At 42.0% G+C, this 22,089-nt stretch overlaps 3 protein-coding genes and 1 long non-coding RNA gene across 5 annotated transcripts in view; 2 read left to right on the forward strand and 2 right to left on the reverse strand.

Annotated features, from left to right (window-relative positions):
* The first annotated feature begins 2,943 nt into the window (after window positions 1-2,943).
* On the forward strand, window positions 2,944-7,056 carry LOC117752555 (gamma-aminobutyric acid receptor-associated protein-like 2). Of its 2 annotated transcripts, none has more exons than XM_034569992.1 (4): window positions 2,944-3,166; window positions 5,319-5,374; window positions 5,464-5,636; window positions 6,506-7,056. In XM_034569992.1, the coding sequence occupies exons 1-4, from the start codon at window positions 3,133-3,135 to the stop codon at window positions 6,594-6,596; spliced, it is 354 nt and encodes a 117-aa protein (XP_034425883.1). In that variant the 5' UTR covers window positions 2,944-3,132; the 3' UTR covers window positions 6,597-7,056. The 2 variants fall into 2 exon arrangements, with proteins under 2 accessions (XP_034425883.1, XP_034425874.1); XM_034569983.1 differs by lacking the exon at window positions 6,506-7,056 and adding an exon at window positions 5,815-5,847 and having other exon boundaries at window positions 3,089-3,166; window positions 5,464-5,659.
* A 2,312-nt stretch (window positions 7,057-9,368) lies between these two features.
* LOC117752806 lies at window positions 9,369-10,639 on the reverse strand. Its single transcript, XR_004612147.1, has 3 exons — window positions 10,484-10,639; window positions 10,133-10,202; window positions 9,369-9,801 (listed from the first exon to the last, which is right to left on the reverse strand). It is a non-coding gene; the product is annotated as an uncharacterized LOC117752806 (long non-coding RNA).
* A 1,323-nt stretch (window positions 10,640-11,962) lies between these two features.
* On the forward strand, window positions 11,963-13,502 carry LOC117752597 (C-C motif chemokine 12-like). Its single transcript, XM_034570086.1, has 3 exons — window positions 11,963-12,269; window positions 12,349-12,478; window positions 13,188-13,502. The coding sequence occupies exons 1-3, from the start codon at window positions 12,149-12,151 to the stop codon at window positions 13,285-13,287; spliced, it is 351 nt and encodes a 116-aa protein (XP_034425977.1). The 5' UTR covers window positions 11,963-12,148; the 3' UTR covers window positions 13,288-13,502.
* Window positions 13,503-16,655: 3,153 nt separating this feature from the next.
* The window catches only part of LOC117751903 (potassium voltage-gated channel subfamily G member 4), a 6,690-nt gene continuing 1,256 nt past the window's right edge, over window positions 16,656-22,089 (reverse strand). The window contains exons 2-3 of the mRNA XM_034568944.1: window positions 19,259-20,109; window positions 16,656-17,551 (exon numbers count right to left, since the gene is read on the reverse strand). Of these exons, the coding sequence (XP_034424835.1) occupies window positions 16,709-17,551; window positions 19,259-20,017 (1,602 nt within the window). The 5' untranslated portion in view covers window positions 20,018-20,109 and the 3' untranslated portion in view covers window positions 16,656-16,708. The remainder of the gene's footprint in view (window positions 17,552-19,258; window positions 20,110-22,089) is intronic.

Below are 22,089 nucleotides of genomic sequence, written 5' to 3' on the forward strand. Positions count from 1 at the left end.
ACAAAGTTTTTGAGAACGAGAAACAGGGGAGGAAGACTGATAAAAATGATGCTGTCTTCAAGAAAATGGAGCAGTATAAAATAATAACCGAGCAGGCTGAGAGGATCAAAGACTTGGAGAAGGAGAAACTGGCATTGAACCGTCTACTGATCTCTACCTCCAAGAAATGTGCAGTTCTCTCAAACAAAGTTGAGGAGATAGATGTTGTCAAAGAGGGAATGAGAGCAGTGGGGTGTGAGATGGCCGCTGAAAAGGAAACCAACTTTCTTCTACAGTCGGGAGTTAATGCACTGAGGAGAAAGATCAAGCGACTGGAGGAGGAAAGACAGACAGAAAAAGAGAAATTTAAGGAAATGCAAGAAAATCTGACTGAGACCAAGCAACAAAATGACACACTGACTGAAACTAAGAGACTTTTAATCAGTAAATTAAAGGTCAGCGAGAAAGAGCTGAACAAGAAGCAGGACGAGACCAGAATACTAGGGACACGTATGCTCCGTGTCAACGCGGATGTAGAGTCATGTGTCCGTGTTATCAATGACCCCAAGAAAGTCAAAATGGGGGTACAGAATATGAAAGAACACTACCCAAATTATGATAAAGTGAGGGTGGGTGAGGAAACCCAGGAAGACTACCAGCTTCGCATCTACTGTCTGAATAAAAAGTTGCATCTCAGTGAAATGCGCCATGAGAGTTCCCGTATGGAGGTCAAACGTTTACAACAGCAGCTGATGAAAGCACAGGAGCATGTGCACATGTTGAGGGTTCATTTCATCAAATTACTCAAAGAGAAAAAGTTGGAGGTAGAAAATTTGAATAAAGAACTCCACAAAGCAAAACGTCGTCCAGTGACAAAGAGGTCCTTCGACCTTCCCAGTCGGCCCCAAATGCAGCAAACGAGTGCAGAGGCTGCCGATCGTCCAGAGAACCAGAGCCCGCCATCTCCCTGCTCTGATGACAAGGTCACAAGCACGCCCAAAGGTCATCAGTCATCTACAGATGCACCGGGTTTATATATCAGGTCCATGATCTCTTGAGGATTAAGGCACCAAATGGTTGTTGATGTAGACAGTTGTCTCCTGGGTAATCTCCACCTGCAGCCACTCCCCCTCTCTCTCTCCACCCTCTCTCTCTCTCTCTCTCTCTCTCTCTCTCTCTCTCCCTCTCTCTCTCTCTCTCCCCCTCTCTCTCTCCACCCTTTCTCTCTCTCTGTCTGTCTCTCTCTCTCTACCCTCTCTCTCTCTCTACCCTTTCTCTCTCTCTACCCTCTCTCTCTCCCTCTCTCTCTCTCTCTACCCTCTCTCTCTCTCTCTCTCCCTCTCTCTCTCTCTCTCTCCCCCTCTCTCTCTCTCTCTCTCTCTCTCTCCACCCTTTCTCTCTCTCTACCCTCTCTCTCTCTCTACCCTCTCTCTCTCCCTCTCTCTCTCTCTCTCACACTTCCAATCGACAGAGGCAGATGGCCGTCCCCACAAGTATCCTCCTGCTTTGCCTCCGTCGCAGAGTGCGTGTTCGATGGTGGATGGTTTAAAAGCCCCTGGTACTGCCCTCTCCTGGCTAAGGTCATATCTCACAGCCCAACAACAGTTCATCTATTTCAATAACTGCATCTCCTCCACTGCTCCTCTCTCCCAAGGCATCCCCCAGTTTAGTGCATGGTCCTCTCCTGATCATCCTCTACATCCTCCCCCTCAGCCACATCATACGTCGACACAGTCTCCATTTCCACTGCTACGCTGATGACGACCAGCTCTACATCTCCACCATTTCTCTCAATCTAAACTGTTGAATGGTTCAACACACTACAACTGACATTTAGAGACATTACTGTGGCATCACAGGCTCATGGCAATTCCATAGCTGTGTCCTGCTCTGCCCACATGATAACTTAATATTCAGTATAAAAGAAATCAACACCCATCCGTGTTTCGTGGTCAGAAACACAAAACTCACAGTATCTCAGTATTAAAGTTTTAAAGATGTTTTTATGGTAGGACACTGTGTGTGTGTGACAATTTTCCTATCAGCCTTAAATGCATCACCTGCTAATGTTATCCTTTGTCGCAAATGTAAGGAAAACTATTTGTAAAGCCCTATGAGACAAATTGTGATTTGTGTATATGGGCTATACAAATAAAATTTGATTGATTGATTGAAGACCTTCATTTTGTTGATTTTAACTTAATACTTTTTAAGGAACCCTGCAGGAGCCAGTGCTTTGATGATGATGTCACAAATCCCACTTGCTTTGATCTCTGTCTTCTTCTTCTTCTTCTTCTTCTTCTTTGTTCGGGTGGGTGGGGGGGTCAAGCCTTAAAAAAAAAAACTTGCCCCTCTCAGTTGATACCAAGCCCCCCACACCAGATCAAAGACATAAGTCTACAACGCAAAAAATATGATCTGAAAGTGAAAAAAAGATTTGAAACTCTACAAAAATAAGATCTCGATCTGAAAATATTAAATCTGCAACTGAAAACTATAAGACCCCAAATATCAAAAATATATATGAAAGTATAAAATTATGATGAATATTTTATTCTAAACTATTCCAGAACTGAATCAAAATTATATTAATCCCTAAAAAACAATAAACTATTGGCCTGGATTTGGCTCCATGCATGTGATGCTTCACTAAGCATGTTAGAGAAAAGCTAAAGACCTGAGCTTAGTGTTGCCTACGATCTCCATAACGTCATGTCTGACTATGTCATTTACTTCTATGGCCTCAGTTGTGATCGTTTGTTACGATAAACTTATGTTTATATGTTTATAACGCACGTATTTGCACATTAAGACACTTTGATTCAGTCAAATCTGCTGCAGACGCATAGAAACAGGACCTTTAACAGACCGTGTGGACGGAGGTCCGCTTCTGACAGGCACCAGAGAACATGGTACCCCCCCACCCCCCACCCGGGTAGGTGGAATGGTACGGTCCTGTGGTGACGTCATCGCTGCTGGTCTGCAGCCTGTTGTTTTGTTTGTTGAGTTCAGCGTCGATCAGAGAGTTTACAGGAAACACGTGAAGGACAGTGAAGCAGTGAAAAGACCCAGAGACACACGGAGACACAGCGGAGACTGAATTCACCTGAATCTGCTTCAATCTGCTGCGTCGAGCGAACTCAGCCCGGAAACATGAAATGGATGTTCAAAGAGGATCACTCCCTGGGTGAGACAAGATGTCCTCTGACTCCACCGTTCAGAGGAAGACGCTTCATTTAGGCTTTCATCTATTCACAGTTAGAGACGCTTTGGATAGGGGGGGGGGGTTCAGGCTGCTGTTTTCTTCCGTGAGTAGCTTCTAGCTAACAGTAAACACAGCTGGACATGCTAATGTACTAGCTAGTAGCTTCTAGCTAATCATCATACACAGTAAACACAGCTGGACATGCTAATGTTCTAGCTAGTAGCTTCTAGCTAATCATCATACACAGTAAACACAGCTGGACATGCTAATGTTCTAGCTAGTAGCTTCTAGCTAATCATCATACACAGTAAACACAGCTGGACATGCTAATGTTCTAGCTAGTAGCTTCTAGCTAATCATCATATAGAGTAAACATAGCTGAACATGCTAATGTTCTAGCTAGTAGCTTCTAGCTAATCATCATACACAGTAAACACAGCTGGACATGCTAATGTTCTAGCTAGTAGCTTCTAGCTAATCATCATACACAGTAAACACAGCTGAACATGCTAATGTTCTAGCTAGTAGCTTCTAGCTAATCATCATATAGAGTAAACACAGCTAAACATGCTAATGATCTAGCTAGTAGCTAATCATCATACACAGTAAACACAGCTGAACATGCTAATGATCTAGCTAGTAGCTAATCATCATACACAGTAAACACAGCTAAACATGCTAATGTTCTAGCTGGTAGCTTCTAGCTAATCATCATACACAGTAAACACAGCAGAACATGCTAATGTTCTAGCTAGTAGCTAATCATCATACAGAGTAAACACAGCTGAACATGCTAATGTTCTAGCTAGTAGCTTCTAGCTAATCATCATACACAGTAAACACAGCTGAACATGCTAATGTTCTAGCTGGTAGCTTCTAGCTAATCATCATACACAGTAAACACAGCTGAACATGCTAATGTTCTAGCTAGTAGCTAATCATCATACAGAGTAAACACAGCTGAACATGCTAATGTCTAAAGCCGCTGTGTGTAATGTTTTTAACGTATATCAAACATAAAACAATATATAAAGTGACGAGAAAGAAGTCAAATAGATTTTAAATTAATTTTAATAAACTAACACTAATTAAATTCAAGAAAACCAGGTTAAACTTTCTCAAATCACAATTAGATTCTTACAAATGAATTAAATTCTCGTCAAATGTGGTTCATAAAATCTTATGTAAACTCTTAAATTAGATTTTAACTTTTTTTGACGTTAGCTGAATTTACCGGTGCAGCACTGACACATGAAACGTGTTAACTGAGGACACACAGACGTCCACCACGGTGTTATTATTAGTGTCAGTGTTACGACTACATTACCCCTAAACCCCCCTGATAGCTCCCATGTTCGTCTGTACACTAATCATACTGTATGTTCTACTGACCAACTGCTTTTACAGTTATACAAAATAATACTACAATCTTATAATCAACCATCTTATATAATTAATCATGTGGCTGTAAATTTCTTCATTATTATCAGAAGTAACAACCGCAGGATGTTAACTGTCCTGACCAGTATAAAACCATTATTACATAATATTGAGGCTGCAATTATTTTCATGATCTAGTAAATGGTTGATTATTTTTTAAATCAACTGATTAGTTTTTAAATGACAGTTAAGCATAAAAAAGGAGAATCATTATATCTCCCTGTGCGCTGGTATAACTTTGTTCAAGAAATCAAACTGAGAGAAACGACAAGCCTTCATATCACACTGCGTTCGTGGAGGGGGGGGGTTAATGACCTGTACTGGTTGTTGGTATAATTAATAAAATAATAATAAAAGATTCACTTTTAGAACAAATTACCAGGACATAGAATAATCAGATGATGTTACAGGAAGGAAGCAGCTTTTATCACAGAGTTGATTTGCTGATGTTTTATTGATCATTAAAAGCTGCACATCCGCTCTTTAAGCGACATGTTGATGGGTGTTGTGGTTCAGTCAGCAGCGACACGTGTTGATCCACAGAAGCTCTCACACTCCACTCGTCAAATATCGATCTTTGTCCATCAAGGTGTCGGCACAGAGGTGGAGGTATTGCACGAGAGTCGTGTGTTTCTGTTCCCATCTCAAACTTCCTCCTGTTGAACAAACACTAATGTCGCTCTCTGTCCTGCAGAACATCGATGCATAGAATCCGCCAAAATCCGCAACAAGTACCCTGACCGGGTCCCGGTGAGTGAACACGATGTGGCCTCACGTCTGAACACCGCCGCTTTGTGTCACTGGTTGTTGGTTGTAATCGTGTCCGTGTGGTCGGTCAGGTGATCGTGGAGAAAGTGTCGGGATCGCAGATCGTGGACATAGACAAGAGGAAGTACCTGGTCCCCTCCGACATCACAGTGGCTCAGTTCATGTGGATCATCAGGAAACGCATCCAGCTGCCCTCGGAGAAGGCCATCTTCCTGTTTGTGGACAAGACGGTGCCTCAGTCCAGGTCAGAGTTCAGTTTTATATCTATTGTTCTTTCATTTTTTTGAATAAAAGATTAAAACTTAATTTAATCAGGTCGGGTCATCGAGCTTGAGATCTGAGAACAAGAAAAATCAACAATCCTGAAACAGAAATAAGAGAAGTAACGAAACATCAGCTCCACCAGGATCAGTGGTGACACGTTGAACAGCTGACGTTACATTAAATGTTAAATGATAAGTCACCAGAAATCGTATTTAAATTCAAACCACGAGGAGATGATTTCCTCTCGTCTTTCTGACCATGTGACACAGAACAAAGAGGAGAACATTTATCAGTAGTGATAAACAGGATTTATCTGCTGCACTAAGGATCAGTGCGACCGTACATTACGACCTGAAGATAAACCGAGTGAATCCATGTTCTTCTTACTGTTTCAATCACGTCTGATTATGAAGCCAAATCGTCAAAGCAGACTGACGACCAATGGGATGAAAGCAGCGTGTCCCAAACAGCTGACCCTGCCTGGACAGTATGAAACACAAGGTGGCGTCGGGAGCCATGTTCAAATTAGGAAATGCTAAATGTTTTATATTTAAACAACCCTTAATGTGTTTCATTATAGTACAGTCATTATTTACTTTAACACATTAAAGTATTTATTTAAAATCAGCCCAAACATGAAGCTTGAGCTTCATTTACTTCCTAAACGGCTGCTCACTGCAGATATTGTGCAGTTATGAGGAGCTTTGTGAGGCACATTTGTTTTCTAGTGAGTATTAAACTATCAGTGTGAGTAGGTGAACTGCTTGTTGATCAGATGTGTGTATAATAACAGCAGCTTTATTTAAAAGCCTGTCGTCTTTGTAGCATCACTGTGTCTCCTTGTTTCAGCATCACGATGGGGCAGCTGTACGAGAAGGAGAAGGACGAGGACGGCTTTTTATACGTGGCTTACAGCGGCGAGAACACCTTCGGTTTTTAGATCAAGAGGCCGGATCACGACCCGCTGACCTGCGGCGCCACCCAGCCACACAGACACCCGCCTACATCTAATCACAGCCCTGACTTGGCCCCTGGAGATAGCGAGGGAAACCCCGGAGAGATTGAGCGACATGAACGCAACAGGACGATGGACTGAGCGCTCCTCTGACTGGACGAACATACGCGTTTGTTCTGGCCCGTGTTGCACCACTTCTTTATAGAGTCATAGATCCAGTCGTGTATAGTGTGTTACATTTCAATTATTGTTTGTTTGATGTTGTGATTTGAGTGTTTTAAAAGGAACCTTGATTTTCTTTATTTCACATTTTAAACAATGTGTGAATGAGTTTTGCTTGTAGTTCTGCTTTCCTCTTTAAAGATGATATTTAAAAGAATTTTAATTTAATTATTTGAGGTAAGGTAGCTGGATGACCTAACCAATAAAAAATATACAAATTAAACCTCTCTGTTTTAGTTTTTTCGCACATGCTAGCGTAATAACCTTAATTAAGTTAAGTATTTTCGCAACTAATTGAATAAGTAAGTCTATAAAATTCCCTTGTCTGCCCAATAATCCAAAACATGTATTTATATTTATTTATATGAGTAAATATTGGTATGAGATTTGTTTTATGGCAAATGAGTAATTTAGATCATCAGAGCACTTCCCGTTTCTGATATATTTCTACTATAAGAACTAAACGATCATGTGTAGGATTGTTGGGACGTAGCAGAACTACGTGATCAGTGATGTTCGTATCAGTCTCACGTGAGAGTAAAATAAAATCTAATCTCACAAGACAAACAGCAAAGTGGAAAAATTAGTATCCAGCTATTCATGCTGTAAAAGCAGTGGTTAAATTGTAATTGAAAGTAGGAAAGTGTAATATTCTCCATGTCTGTGAAACTGGTTTTCTCAGTCTTTCCTTCCGTCTCCCACTTTCACTTCCTCCTCTGTGACTTTCTACAAACCTGTTTACTTTGTATAAACTCACAGAATCTCACGGATGTAAGGAAGTTAGTTTTCCACTGAACCTCTTTGTTGTTCAGGGTAAAGTTCGTCATCTCGTGGAACTTGAGGAGCCTGAACTCTCCTCGGACCTGTGACATGTCAACATGACGTGTGTCACTCACCATTTCGTCAGATGTAAATTTGAAACTTGAATGGATGGATTTATGAACACTTTTCTAGTCTCATTAATGTGTTACATTACAAGTCAAATCAACCCATTATCACGTTACGTTTTTATCATGTTACGTTTTTACCACTTTAAGTTTTTATCACCTTAAGTTTTTATCAAGTTACATTTTTATCACCTTAGATTTTTATCAAGTTTCATCTTTATCACCTTAGATTTTTATCACATTACATTATATCACTTTAAGTTTTTATCACTTTAAGTTTTTATCACGTTAAGTTTTTATCACGTTAAGTTTTTATCACTTTAAGTTTTTATCACGTTAAGTTTTTATCACGTTAAGTTTTGATCACATTACATTTTATCACGTTAAGTTTTTATCACGTCACTTTTTTATCACGTTAAGTTTTTATCACGTTAAGTTTTGATCACATTACATTTTATCACGTTAAGTTTTTATCACGTCACTTTTTTATCACGTTAAGTTTTGATCACGTTAAGTTTTTATCACGTTGTTCTAACACGATCTGTTTAATGACAGATCCATTAATAACTTAATGTGAATTCAGCACATGGATGCAAGCCCCTGCAGAAATGATCAGTAGACCCTGTTTTCACTCACCTGGTCTTAATGCAGTTAAGTGGAAACCTTTGCTACGTTGACAAAGCCATTTAATATTCTTTATTGAGCAACATGAGCATTTTAAACTTTTCATTTTGAGTCGTTGATTCATGCTAATTGGCAGCGATTAGCATGCTAAAGCATGAACCTAACTTGGAAAGCATTATACCTGTGTAAGTTAGCATGCTAATGTTAGCACTTTACTCTGTTAATAGTCTTTGATATAAATGATGGACTTCTGTTCTTCACACAGAGAAACGATGATGATTCTAAATGAAGATGAAGAAACCACTGAATGATCTAATGTCTCTCACATGAGGAGGAGTGAGGAGGAAGTGAGGAGGAAACGTGTTCCTCTTCACTTCCTCACTGCTACTGAGGAAAGTTAGAGGAATGACAAAGTAACGTGAGGAAGTTTCTGCTGCTGAATGAAGAAGTGAAAGTGTTACATGAATAATGTACTAATATCAGCATCTGCTAATGGAACTACTGCTAATACTAATACTACGTCCACTACTATAATACTTATACTGCTAATACTACAACCACTACTATAATACTTATACTGCTAATACTACAACCACTACTATAATACTTATACTGCTAATACTACGACCACTACTATAATACTTATACTGCTAATACTACGACCACTACTATAATACTTATACTGCTAATACTACGACCACTACTATAATACTTATACTGCTAATACTACAACCACTACTATAATACTTATACTGCTAATACTACAACCACTACTATAATACTTACACTGCTTATACTGCTAATACTACGACCACTACTATAATACTTATACTGCTAATACTACGACCACTACTATAATACTTATACTGCTAATACTACAACCACTACTATAATACTTACACTGCTTATACTGCTAATACTACGACCACTACTATAATACTTACACTGCTTATACTGCTAATACTACGACCACTACTATAATACTTATACTGCTAATACTACAACCACTACTATAATACTTATACTGCTAATACTACAACCACTACTATAATACTTATACTGCTAATACTACAACCACTACTATAATACTTACACTGCTTATACTGCTAATACTACGACCACTACTATAATACTTACACTGCTTATACTGCTAATACTACGACCACTACTATAATACTTATACTGCTAATACTACAACCACTACTATAATACTTATACTGCTAATACTACAACCACTACTATAATACTTACACTGCTTATACTGCTAATACTACGACCACTACTATAATACTTACACTGCTTATACTGCTAATACTACGACCACTACTATAATACTTATACTGCTAATACTACAACCACTACTATAATACTTATACTGCTAATACTACAACCACTACTATAATACTTACACTGCTTATACTGCTAATACTACGACCACTACTATAATACTTACACTGCTTATACTGCTAATACTACGACCACTACTATAATACTTATACTGCTAATACTACAACCACTACTATAATACTTATACTGCTAATACTACAACCACTACTATAATACTTATACTGCTAATACTACAACCACTACTATAATACTTACACTGCTTATACTGCTAATACTACGACCACTACTATAATACTTATACTGCTAATACTACAACCACTACTATAATACTTATACTGCTAATACTACGACCACTACTATAATACTTATACTGCTAATACTAATACTACGACCACTACTATAATACTTATACTGCTAATACTACGACCACTACTATAATACTTATACTGCTAATACTACGACCACTACTATAATACTTACACTGCTTATACTGCTAATACTACGACCACTACTATAATACTTACACTGCTTATACTGCTACTGCTAGTACTGCTACTACTAATACTACAACCACTACTATACTACGTACACTGCTTATACTGCTAATACTACAACCACTACTATAATACTTACACTGCTTATACTGCTAATGCTAGTACTGCTACTACTAATACTACAACCACTACTATACTACGTACACTGCTTATACTGCTAATACTACAACCACTACTATAATACTTACACTGCTTATACTGCTAATGCTAGTACTGCTACTACTAATACTACAACCACTACTATACTACGTACACTGCTTATACTGCTAATACTACAACCACTACTATAATACTTACACTGCTTATACTACTAATACTACAACCACTACTATAATACTTACACTTCTTATACTACTAATACTACGGCCACTACTATAATACTTACACTGCTTGTACTGCTACTGCTAGTACTGCTACTACTAATGCTACAACACTACAACCACTACTATACTAAGTACACTGCTTAACCTGCTACTGCTTATACTACAACTACTACTATACTACTTACACTGCTTATCCTGCTAATACTACAACCACTACTATACTACTTACACTGCTTATACTGCTACTGCTAGTACTGCTACTACTAATACTACAACCACTACTATACTACGTACACTGCTTATACTGCTAATACTACAACCACTACTATAATACTTACACTGCCTATACTACTAATACTACAACCACTACTATACTACTTACAGTGCTTATAGTACTACTGCTAATACTACAACCACTATTTTACTATGTACACTGCTTATACTGCTACTGCTAATACTACAACCACTACTATACTACTTACACTGCTTGTAGTACTACTGCTAATACTACAACCACTATTTTACTATGTACACTGCTTATACTGCTACTGCTAACACTACAACCACTACTATACTACTTACACTGCTTATAGTACTACTGCTAATAATACAACCACTACTATACTACTTACACTGCTTATAGTACTACTGCTAGTACTATAACCACTACTCTGCTACTTACACTGCTTATAGTACTACTGCTTATAGTGCTACTGCTAATACTACAACCAAGTGTATACTACTTACACTGCTACTGCTAACACTACAACTGATGCTGATTACTGCAAATACTACAACCAGTATTGCTACTAGTATTACTAGTTTCAAGATTTAAGATGTGTGTTGTTTCGACTGTTAAACGAGTGCAATCGTTTAAAAGAGACACAAAATATAGTATGAAGACATAATAAATACAGTATATGTACAATAATGAGATAAGTGTACTCAGGAGATGATGAACAAACACATATGTAGTGAAATAACAGTGAAAGGTTTGAAATATTGCATTTATATGTGATTCAGTTTGTTTGGAATATTTATACTAATGTAAAATATTGTAAAAGGTTGATTCAGTTTTACTGTTAAGTCAAATCCCACCATTTATACCTCGGTGAGGCTGAGACTTTACAAACTCTTTGACTGTGTTGTGTTATTTATCACAATGTTTTCCACACATATACAATAACTACTATTGTTAATTACTCATAATTTTGTTAAAATAGCTAAATGACCACTAGAGCTAAACTAATAGTAATGATGGTAAAAGTACAAACTCAGGCTCATTTCAAAACGATTCAAATGCTTCTAACAAATATGCATCAAGAGATTATTTGAGCAATAATTAAATATGTTGCTACTCGTCGGTTTAGAAGCTGTGATTCAAAGACTGTCCAGGGAACAAGCTGCAGGGAATGAACAAACTCTCCCCGTTATTCTGTGAAGAGGTTTTTGAGGAATCTTAACATTTTCTCTGTAGTGCAGAAAATAACGGTTTGAAAAAGAGAAGCAGAGGAACAAGAGTTGGTTTCTTAGAAATTAGCAATTACCCAACGAATGAGGCAGCGGAGACATGAGTATAAATGGAGGCTCAGATCTCTGAGACCACATTCAAAACATCATCTGTCTCTGGAAGAACCATGAAGCTGCTGCTGACTCTGGTGCCTCTGACCCTGATCTGCCTTCTGCTTCACGTCTCTGCCGGTAAGTGTCCGAGAGCCGAACACAGTCTGACCTCTGACCTCTGAACTCAGCATCAACTTTACATTTGATGTGTCTACAGGGCCGGTGGCTATAAAGGTGACGCAGGTGAAGGACAAATGTTGTGATGGAGTCAGTCGAACAGCGATTAGAAAGGTGTACATAAAAGACGTGAGGATGACCCCAATTAACTGCAAAAAGGAAGCTATACAGTGAGTACAAATATACACAACGTGTTAATTTGTTGTTTTATTTAACAGGGACTGTGAACATGAATGAACTTTGCTGTGAATGTGACAGACAGATGTTACCTGAGATAGAAAGAGTATAGAATTAAAAATTACAATTTACTATCATGCAGAACAAAAAAGAAAAGAGAATATTCATGTTTTAAGAAACTTGTGTCTGTAGCTGTCAATTAGAAGTCGTGGAGTAAAATAAAATAGAAATTTAAATGTAAGTTACCAAACCCTCCACAAGGGAGCGCTGTTCAGTCACTGTTCTACCTGCAGATATGACATTAAATGTTTATTACATGTTTATTCTTCAGTTATACAATATAATCCACCCTTTTAATATCTGATGTAATAGTAAAAATAATCATAATATATACATATATATATATATATCTACACATATATTATTATTTGATACTTTGGCCACCAGTGGGCAGTGGGAACATTTGTTGTGAACACAAACGCATGTTAGTTTGTTATTAACACATGAAGCATATTGAGATTTTATGAATGTATCATATATATATATGATATTATATCTATTTATATGATATCATATATATATATATGATATTATATCTATTTATATGATATAAGTCCAGTATTGGACTGCACCTCCTGCTGAGGCTCTGCCGCTGCTTCCTGTTCCGTGTGATTCTAACACTGAGCTCCGTGTCTCTTACAGAATCACAACAAAGAAGGATAAGAAGTTTTGTTTGGACCCCAACTGGACCTGGGCCCAGAAATGTTTGTCAGAGTTTCAGAAGTCTAATGAAACGATTTAGGTTCTTGTGTTGATACGATGAACGTGTCTGTTATTGATTATTAATGATGATTACTGATCAACTTTAATGGACTGAATGTAAACGTGTTGACCTGTCAGACCCATGTTGTGCATGTATGAGACACTGTGTGTTCTTCAGTTGTTGCTGCAGGATGTTTGACATGTTTAATATTCCTGAGCTCCGGCTCCTTTCTGAATAAAAGTTTTATTGTGGTACTCTGTGTTCTGCTCTGTTTACTTTGGAGGACACGAGTCAGGAGCCAAACTGAGACAGGGAGCGACCTTCTGCTCACTCAGACACGAGGCTGTTTCATATTTACACATCAACTCCCCCACTGCAGCTTCTGCTTCTAATATCTCTGCACATTACATTGGATGGAATGAGAATTCATTCTATTGCTCAAAATCCTTCTACATCTTAAGAAAATGAGATGAAACTATTCTTTAAGATTCTGTTTGCACATTAGTTCAACCAACAGATGTTCACGAGCACTTTTCTCAGCCAAGACAAATGAAACTGAAAATGATTAGTTCCTAATAATTTGACCGAAAGTCATTATGGCTCCTTCGAACCACAGGACTCAACATCTTCAATCCTTTTCCTTCTCTGAAGTTATAACTGAATAAAAGCTTAGATTTGTGATATATGAACCACTTAAGAAGAGAACGATCCCAGTGTCTCCTCGGTGAGGACAGCAGGCAGCACAGGTTGGAGGAGAAGAGGAGGAGGTGGAGACGAAAACAACGAGGAGACGTTTCAATGTTTCCATTGTTTGGAGTTTGGGTGAAAGTGACGCTGGCAGCGACTCAGTCTGAGTCGTTTCAACACGCTCCATCTGTGATCAAACTACTTCAGCTCCTTCAAACTGAACACGTCCACTGCAGCATCTGACTTTCTCTGTGCTTCACAGTGTGATTTCAAAAATGTCTGTTATAAGAATCACATCTCATTTGTTCACTTGAGGGAAAAACTGTGATGATCATTTATCAATAATGATAAAACTGTTACTATTAAAGTACAAGTCTCTGTTGTGCATGTATTTCTTCAAATGACGTTATTAGGTTGATTTAGCTTGTCTTGTCTTGTCCTGTCCTGTCTTGTCTTGTCTTGTCTTGTCCTGTCTTGTCTTGTCTTGTCTTGTCTTGTCCTGTCCTGTCCTGTCCTGTCCTGTCCTGTCTTGTCTTGTCCTGTCTTGTCTTGTCCTGTCCTGTCCTGTCCTGTCCTGTCCTGTCCTGTCCTGTCTTGTCCTGTCCTGTCCTGTCCTGTCCTGTCCTGTCTTGTCTTGTCCTGTCCTGTCCTGTCCTGTCCTGTCCTGTCCTGTCTTGTCTTGTCTTGTCCTGTCCTGTCCTGTCCTGTCCTGTCTTGTCCTGTCCTGTCCTGTCCTGTCCTGTCCTGTCCTGTCTTGTCTTGTCCTGTCCTGTCCTGTCCTGTCTTGTCTTGTCCTGTCTTGTCCTGTCCTGTCCTGTCTTGTCTTGTCCTGTCCTGTCCTGTCCTGTCCTGTCCTGTCCTGTCCTGTCTTGTCCTGTCCTGTCCTGTCCTGTCTTGTCTTGTCCTGTCTTGTCCTGTCCTGTCTTGTCTTGTCCTGTCCTGTCCTGTCTTGTCTTGTCCTGTCCTGTCCTGTCCTGTCTTGTCTTGTCTTGTCTTGTCTTGTCCTGTCCTGTCCTGTCCTGTCTTGTCTTGTCCTGTCCTGTCCTGTCCTGTCCTGTCTTGTCTTGTCCTGTCCTGTCCTGTCTTGTCTTGTCTTGTCTTGTCCTGTCCTGTCCTGTCCTGTCTTGTCCTGCCCTGTCCTGTCCTGTCTTGTCCTGTCTTGTCTTGTCTTGTCTTGTCTTGTCCTGTCCTGTCTTGTCTTGTCTTGTCCTGTCCTGTCCTGTCCTGTCTTGTCTTGTCCTGTCCTGTCCTGTCTTGACTTGTCTTGTCTTGTCCTGTCCTGTCCTGTCCTGTCCTGTCTTGTCCTGTCCTGTCCTGTCCTGTCTTGTCATGTCTTGTCCTGTCATGTCTTGTCTTGTCTTGTCTTGTCTTGTCTTGTCCTGTCTTGTCTTGTCTTATCTTGGAGTGTGAGACAGAAACAGAAGCAGAGCAGTTCAAGATTTAATCTTTTATTTAAATGCGTGTTGAGCTGTTGAGCACAGGGAGAGGACATGAGACGTCTGAGTGGACGATGAGATTATTCTGGACATTAAAGACATCAGTGACTTTCCTCAGGTCAGGGGAGTCACTCAGATTCATTAACAACCAACAGAATATATTTTTAAATGGTTCTAAATCTTTAAATCTTCTCTTGTCCCAGAGCAGAGCATCATGTGATCAATGAGACGTCTCCTGTCCATCGGCTCGTCCCGACCGTTCTGCTGCGATGAGAAGAATCGACCATCGAGCTCTTTGGCAACAGTGGATTCAGCTCATTGTGCAACAAGCAGCCAAGTTGTCTTCACGAGATACGAGAACTATTGTTATTATATGTTTGGTCCAACTCCTGATTCACGTCTTCTCATGTGAGGAGCGTTTCAATCTCTGAAATAGTTGATGTGAAATTAATGGGAATATGCAATAAAGTTAAATTATGAGATTTGTTTGTCACATGTAACAGATTTTTATCTTTTTACACAAAGGTAGTGTTGACAAAATGTACACAATCCCACAATGCATCGCTCTGCATTTCACGGACTCTGCAGCCGTCAGCGATGTCGACTAACAAGCGTCTAAAATCTATTTACCGTCTCAGGAGCTAATCAATAACCGTTCAGGCAGGAATTGTGGGTAAAATCCAGAGAATTGACTGAGTCCATGTGAGGAGACAGCAGGACAATGTGTGGAAGCTTCCCAGTGAGCGAGTGGACGTGTTGATGAGGTTTCTAACACGTGACGGACGTGAAACTGGAAGAACACAAAGATCTCAGGATGAAGAAGAGGAGCCGTACACGTAGAAGACGAAGACGTCCACTTGGAAACACGAGGAGGTTCCAGATCTTCTGGTGATGAGGGCCGACGCCGGTGTGGATGAGCTGTAAACAACAACACTGATCTTTCCACAGCAGAGTTTATACGTCATGTCCGGCCTCCTGCTGCTCTACAGGCTCCGCCCCTGCTGCTCTACAGGCTCCGCCCCTCGCCTGATGTTCCCCACATGTTCCTGTTTGAACGAGTCGGACCCAACAACCTGCTGCTGCTGCTTCACAAACACTAACTACACAACATTGTATGTGTGAAAACAGGTGATGTTACCTGACGACCATCGTTTTCTCCTAGTAGCAATCTGTTACCTCACCACTAGATGCCACCACATCCTACACACTGAACCTTTAACGTAACAAATGAAACCAGAACATGACGAGACAAGTTAAATTGTGTCCCTGTTGAAAATAAACAGGCCACTGGAGTCGAGTGATACATTTTGTACATATAACTGAATAAAGTCGCTCAGTTAAAAAGCTGTTGAAGGAAGTGTGGACTGACGACTCTCGCTGGACATCGGTCCGTCATTATCGTCCTTGGAGAAAGACGTGACCTCATCAGGTGACAGATCAACCTTGGACCAACTGTTCTCTGACTCGGCAGCGATCTCCTCGCCTCTCTCCTCCTTCCACAGCCGCTCATACTCCTGCTTCAGCTCCTGATAGGAGCGGGAGAAAGTGTGGAAGATGGAGGTGGCGGGAAACGCCATGATGAGGATGCCACTCAGGATGCTGGTCAGTGCCACTATCTGTCCGGGGATGCTGCGCGGCACCATGTCACCGTAGCCCACCGTAGTCATGGAGATAATGGCCCACCAGTAAGACGCCGGGATGCTGCTGAAGCTGTGTTGAGGGTGCGTGGCGGCAAACGGCGCTAGCTCGCTCTCCGCCAGATGGACCAGAGGTGAGAAGAGAGTCACGGCCACGCAGACGAACAGCAGCAGCAGGCCGAACTCCCTCATGCTGCGCTGCATGGTCAGCCCCAACGTCTGCAGGCCCAGCGAGTGGCGAGCCAGCCGCATCACGTACAGGATCCTCAGAGCCCGCAGCAGCCGCAGGATCAGGCTCAGTTTGTCCAGGTAGCCTCTGCCGGCGCCCATGATGACCTCCTCCTGTGACTCATCTCTGACATCGATGACCAGCGACACGTAGTACGGGAGGATGGCGATGACATCGATGATGTTGAGGGGGCCGCGAGCGAAGGCCAGCTTGCTCTGGGCGTTGACAAATCGCAGAATGAACTCCAGCGTGAACCAGGCGACGCAGATGGACTCCACCACGAACATGCTGCGACACTTCTGAGAACACTCGCCCTGCGGACACACAAACCACACGGCGAAGAAGAAGAGGGTCGTTCAGTTTGCTGCTCAGCAGGAGGAAGGTCTGAGAAAATATCTCACATGTAGCATTATCACGTCGTCCACTGTCGCCATGTTGGTCGCTGTCGGAAACTCTGGACTCTCAGCTGCCCTCTAGTGGATGTATTGCTGAACGACGTTTGTGGACAGTGACGGTTAAATCGTTTATCGTGAACTTATCTCTCTTCGTCACTAAAGGCAGAACAAGAGCCTTTAGTGAGTAAGAGTTCTTAATGACATCAGATCAAACTGTCCATTGGAGATTAGTAAATCTTTAAGTCTTAAAGATTTTTAAAGATGTGTTTACTCGTTTAAAGAAAGTTCTGTAACTTTACTGTATTAAATCATTGGAATATTCCTTTACAGTGAAATATTTCTCTATTTTGATTTTCATTATATGAATCACAACTGTGCCCTAAAGAATAAAACTATTTAAATCACTGTAGCTACAAAACAAATCAACAGCCGAATTCAGTCAATTACATTTTAGTTTAAAATGACACGATGCCTCATAAATTCTAATAACTGTCACCAGCATATGTTTTATTTATCGTCACATCTGCCCAGTTATTTCAGTGTGTGTGTGTGTGTGTGTGTGTGCGTGTGTGTGTGTGTGTGTTTGTGCATCTGTAAACAATTTAGAATAAAAACTTTTTAAATAAAACCACACGTAGTTTCAATTGATTTTGCCGCTTCAGTATTTGTTTGGTGGTGAATGTTAAAAAGAGTCTGTTGCTCTGCAGAGAATCAGAATCCGTCATTAAAGTGGAAAAAAATCAATTTCCATCTCAGAGCGACGGAGAGCTGACTGATGACGGAGAGAAAGAAAAGAGGAGAGTGACCAGAAGAAGAAGAGAAGTGATGAGGAACCTAACGACCTCCTCCTGCTCACTCACGAGAGGATGGAGCAGCTTTCATTAGACGTTCAAATCAATATGAATCTGAAGGAAACACGACTCCTGGACATGAGTGAATTACTTGTAAAGACAGTAATGACTCGATCTTGTAAAACACTTTGGATCAATTTTGTGTTTAACGTTCTATATGAATAAAGTGAACTTTCTTCTTAAAGAGTTCAACAATTTAGTGTTTTTACTGTTAAAGCTTCTCACGTGTCTGTGAGCTGAAGAGAAACCAGCAGGGGGCGACCTACAGAACAATATCTTTATATTTCACTTGAATATGGATCCATATCTAAGAAGGAGACAGATCAGTATCATTCACAGTCATTTAAAGCTCTGACCTTGACATTTCCCATCAGCCCCGTGTGGTCACATGCTAAGGTCACATGCTAAGGTCACATGCTAAGGTCACATGCTAAGGTCACATGCTAAGGTCACATGCTAAGGTCACATGCTAAGGTCACATGCTAAGGTCACATGCTAAGGTCACATGTATGTCACGTCATCAGACGACTGAAGGAGCTCTGTGGTCGTGTTTCTAGATTTCTGGAGACCAGTGTTGTTTGATGGGCTTCGCTTCTGTTTGACTGGAGGAAGTGGAGACGTGTCGGCCATCTTTATTTACAGTCCATGGTTTCGCTGGAAGCTTCTTTCTGTTTTGATGCTCTGATGTGAAACATATGAACTGATGACACCTTCAGAAAGAGATGTAAATGTGAAAATCAGGACCATGTGACTCTCAGTGTTTGGTGTTACTCACCCTGGTCTCCTCGTCTCTGAGGTCCGGCATGGTGCTGATGCAGAGGCTGATGACGGTGACCAGCACCATGATGACGGAGAGGCAGGCGAACATCTTCCCAGCCAGTCCTGAGTGAGGGTTCTCCACCACCTCCCTCAGGATCCCGATCAGTCTGCCGTGGTCTTTCTCAGCCTCTGTGGTGCTTTTCTTCAGCGTCATCCTCTTCTGCCTCCACTCCTCTTCCTTACGCTCTCTCTCCGCCACGTCTTCTACCCGGGTGATCATGCGGCGGCGGCAGCACCGCTCCATATGACCCGGGTCCACGCCCCAGTAGGCGAGCTCGTCGTGCAGGGACACGGCACACAGTTCCCGAAGTAGACGAAGTTTGCCTGCTGCCAGGAAGTTGAGGATGACCCTGAAGGCTGTTGGGTTCCGGTCAAAGAAATACTCCCGGCACGTCTCGTCGTAGTCGTCGCAGAGTCGTGCAATCTCCTCAGGGGTGGTGCAGAAGCGAAGGCGTCCCAGGCGACTCTGGGGAAACTGCTCCAAGGTGCTCCAGGGGAAGGTGTAGCGGTTGCCCCCGACATTGATGAGGACCTGCAGAGTGTGGTCGACCACTAACGAGGCCTTGGGCTCACGAAGCAGCTGCGCTCGCTGAAAGTAAGCGCCCTTGATGGTCTCGGTCTCCGGGATCTCAGTGAAGAAGCGGTCGAGGCTGCTGTCGTCGCTGCTGATGGAGTAGGTGCTGAAGTCGTGGTTGGCGTTGCTGATGATTGGCATGCTGGTTGCAGAACGTGTGACCACGTGGGAAAATATTTGTGCGTTGAGCAGAGAGGAGGTTTTGAGGGAGGAGCTTCAGAGAGGCCGATCAACTGTGATGGAAAGATAAAACCAGTGTCATGAGTTCAAGTGCTCAGAAATGTATATAAACCAGTTCTCTCAGTTGGTCACATTTCATGTGGAGTTCCACAAGGCTCAGTGCTCGTAGGCACTGATTTCCATTGACTTACATTGCGAAGCAGACGACACCGGACTTTATTTTGCTGTTTAATCCTGAACCCTGAGCCTCCATCAGTTCTGACCAGTCTCCTGTTAAACTCAACAGTTTCCTCCAACCCTTTAACCCACTAGGTCTGACTCTGGCGCCCCCAGGTGGCAATCTCAAAAAGGTCAACAAAATATCTTAGCTTTCTAAATTCTTGATACTAGATTTGATTAATTCCAGTATTCACCAAAACTTGTTTTCTTTCTGTGAGATTTTGAGACTTTACACTGACGTAATGTCACTGACGTTAAATATCTTCACAAAGTAGAACGTGTTGGAGGCTTCTACAGCAGGGAGATTCATTTTTAAGATTATTCACTGTTTATAAATCACATCCACTAATTCAATCAGAATAGATTCACTTCTGTGTTTGACTTTGTGAAGCTTCCTGTTGTCGTGTGTTCACACAGAAACCTCCCGACACCTTCAGACCCGACACCTTCTCACCACTTCACGCCTGCTTCATGGACGGAGTCACATGATGTTTGACCTCAGAGTGTTTCTACTCAGTGTGAACGAGCTGCAGAGGTTTAACATCTGAGATCCAGCAGCAACACAACTGGACCAACGCAACTGGACCAACACACCTGGACCAACGCAACTGGACCAACACAACTGGACCAACACAACTGGACCAATGCACCTGGACCAACACAACTGGACCAACACAACTGGACCAACACAACTGGACCAACACAACTGGACCAACACAACTGGACCAACACAACTGGACCAACACACCTGGACCAACACAACTGGACCAACGCAACTGGACCAACACAACTGGACCAACACAGCTGGACCAACACAGCTGGACCAACGCAACTGGACCAACACACCTGGACCAACGCACCTGGACCAACACAACTGGACCAACACACCTGGACCAACACAACTGGACCAACACAACTGGACCAACACAACTGGACCAACACAACTGGACCAACACAACTGAACCAACGCAACTGGACCAACACAACTGGACCAACACAACTGGACCAACGCAACTGGACCAACACAGCTGGACCAACACAGCTGGACCAACACAACTGGACCAACACAACTGGACCAACACAACTGGACCAACACAGCTGGACCAACACAGCTGGACCAACACAACTGGACCAACACAACTGGACCAACACAACTGGACCAACACAACTGAACCAACGCAACTGGACCAACGCAACTGGACCAACACACCTGGACCAACGCACCTGGACCAACGCAACTGGACCAACGCAACTGGACCAACACAACTGGACCAACACACCTGGACCAACACAACTGGACCAACGCAACTGGACCAACACAACTGGACCAACACAGCTGGACCAACACAGCTGGACCAACGCAACTGGACCAACACACCTGGACCAACGCACCTGGACCAACACAACTGGACCAACGCAACTGGACCAACACAACTGGACCAACACACCTGGACCAACACAACTGGACCAACGCAACTGGACCAACACACCTGGACCAACGCACCTGGACCAACACAACTGGACCAACGCAACTGGACCAACGCAACTGAACCAACGCAACTGGACCAACACAGCTGGACCAACGCAACTGGACCAACACAACTGGACCAACACAGCTGGACCAACACAGCTGGACCAACACAACTGGACCAACACAGCTGGACCAACACAGCTGGACCAACGCAATTGGACCAACACAGCTGGACCAACGCAACTGGACCAACGCAACTGGACCAACACAGCTGGACCAACGCAACTGGACCAACGCAACTGGACCAACGCAACTGGACCAACGCAACTGGACCAACACAGCT

Source organism: Hippoglossus hippoglossus, chromosome 3 (genome assembly GCF_009819705.1).
Source record: "Hippoglossus hippoglossus isolate fHipHip1 chromosome 3, fHipHip1.pri, whole genome shotgun sequence".
NCBI lineage: Eukaryota > Metazoa > Chordata > Actinopteri > Pleuronectiformes > Pleuronectidae > Hippoglossus > Hippoglossus hippoglossus.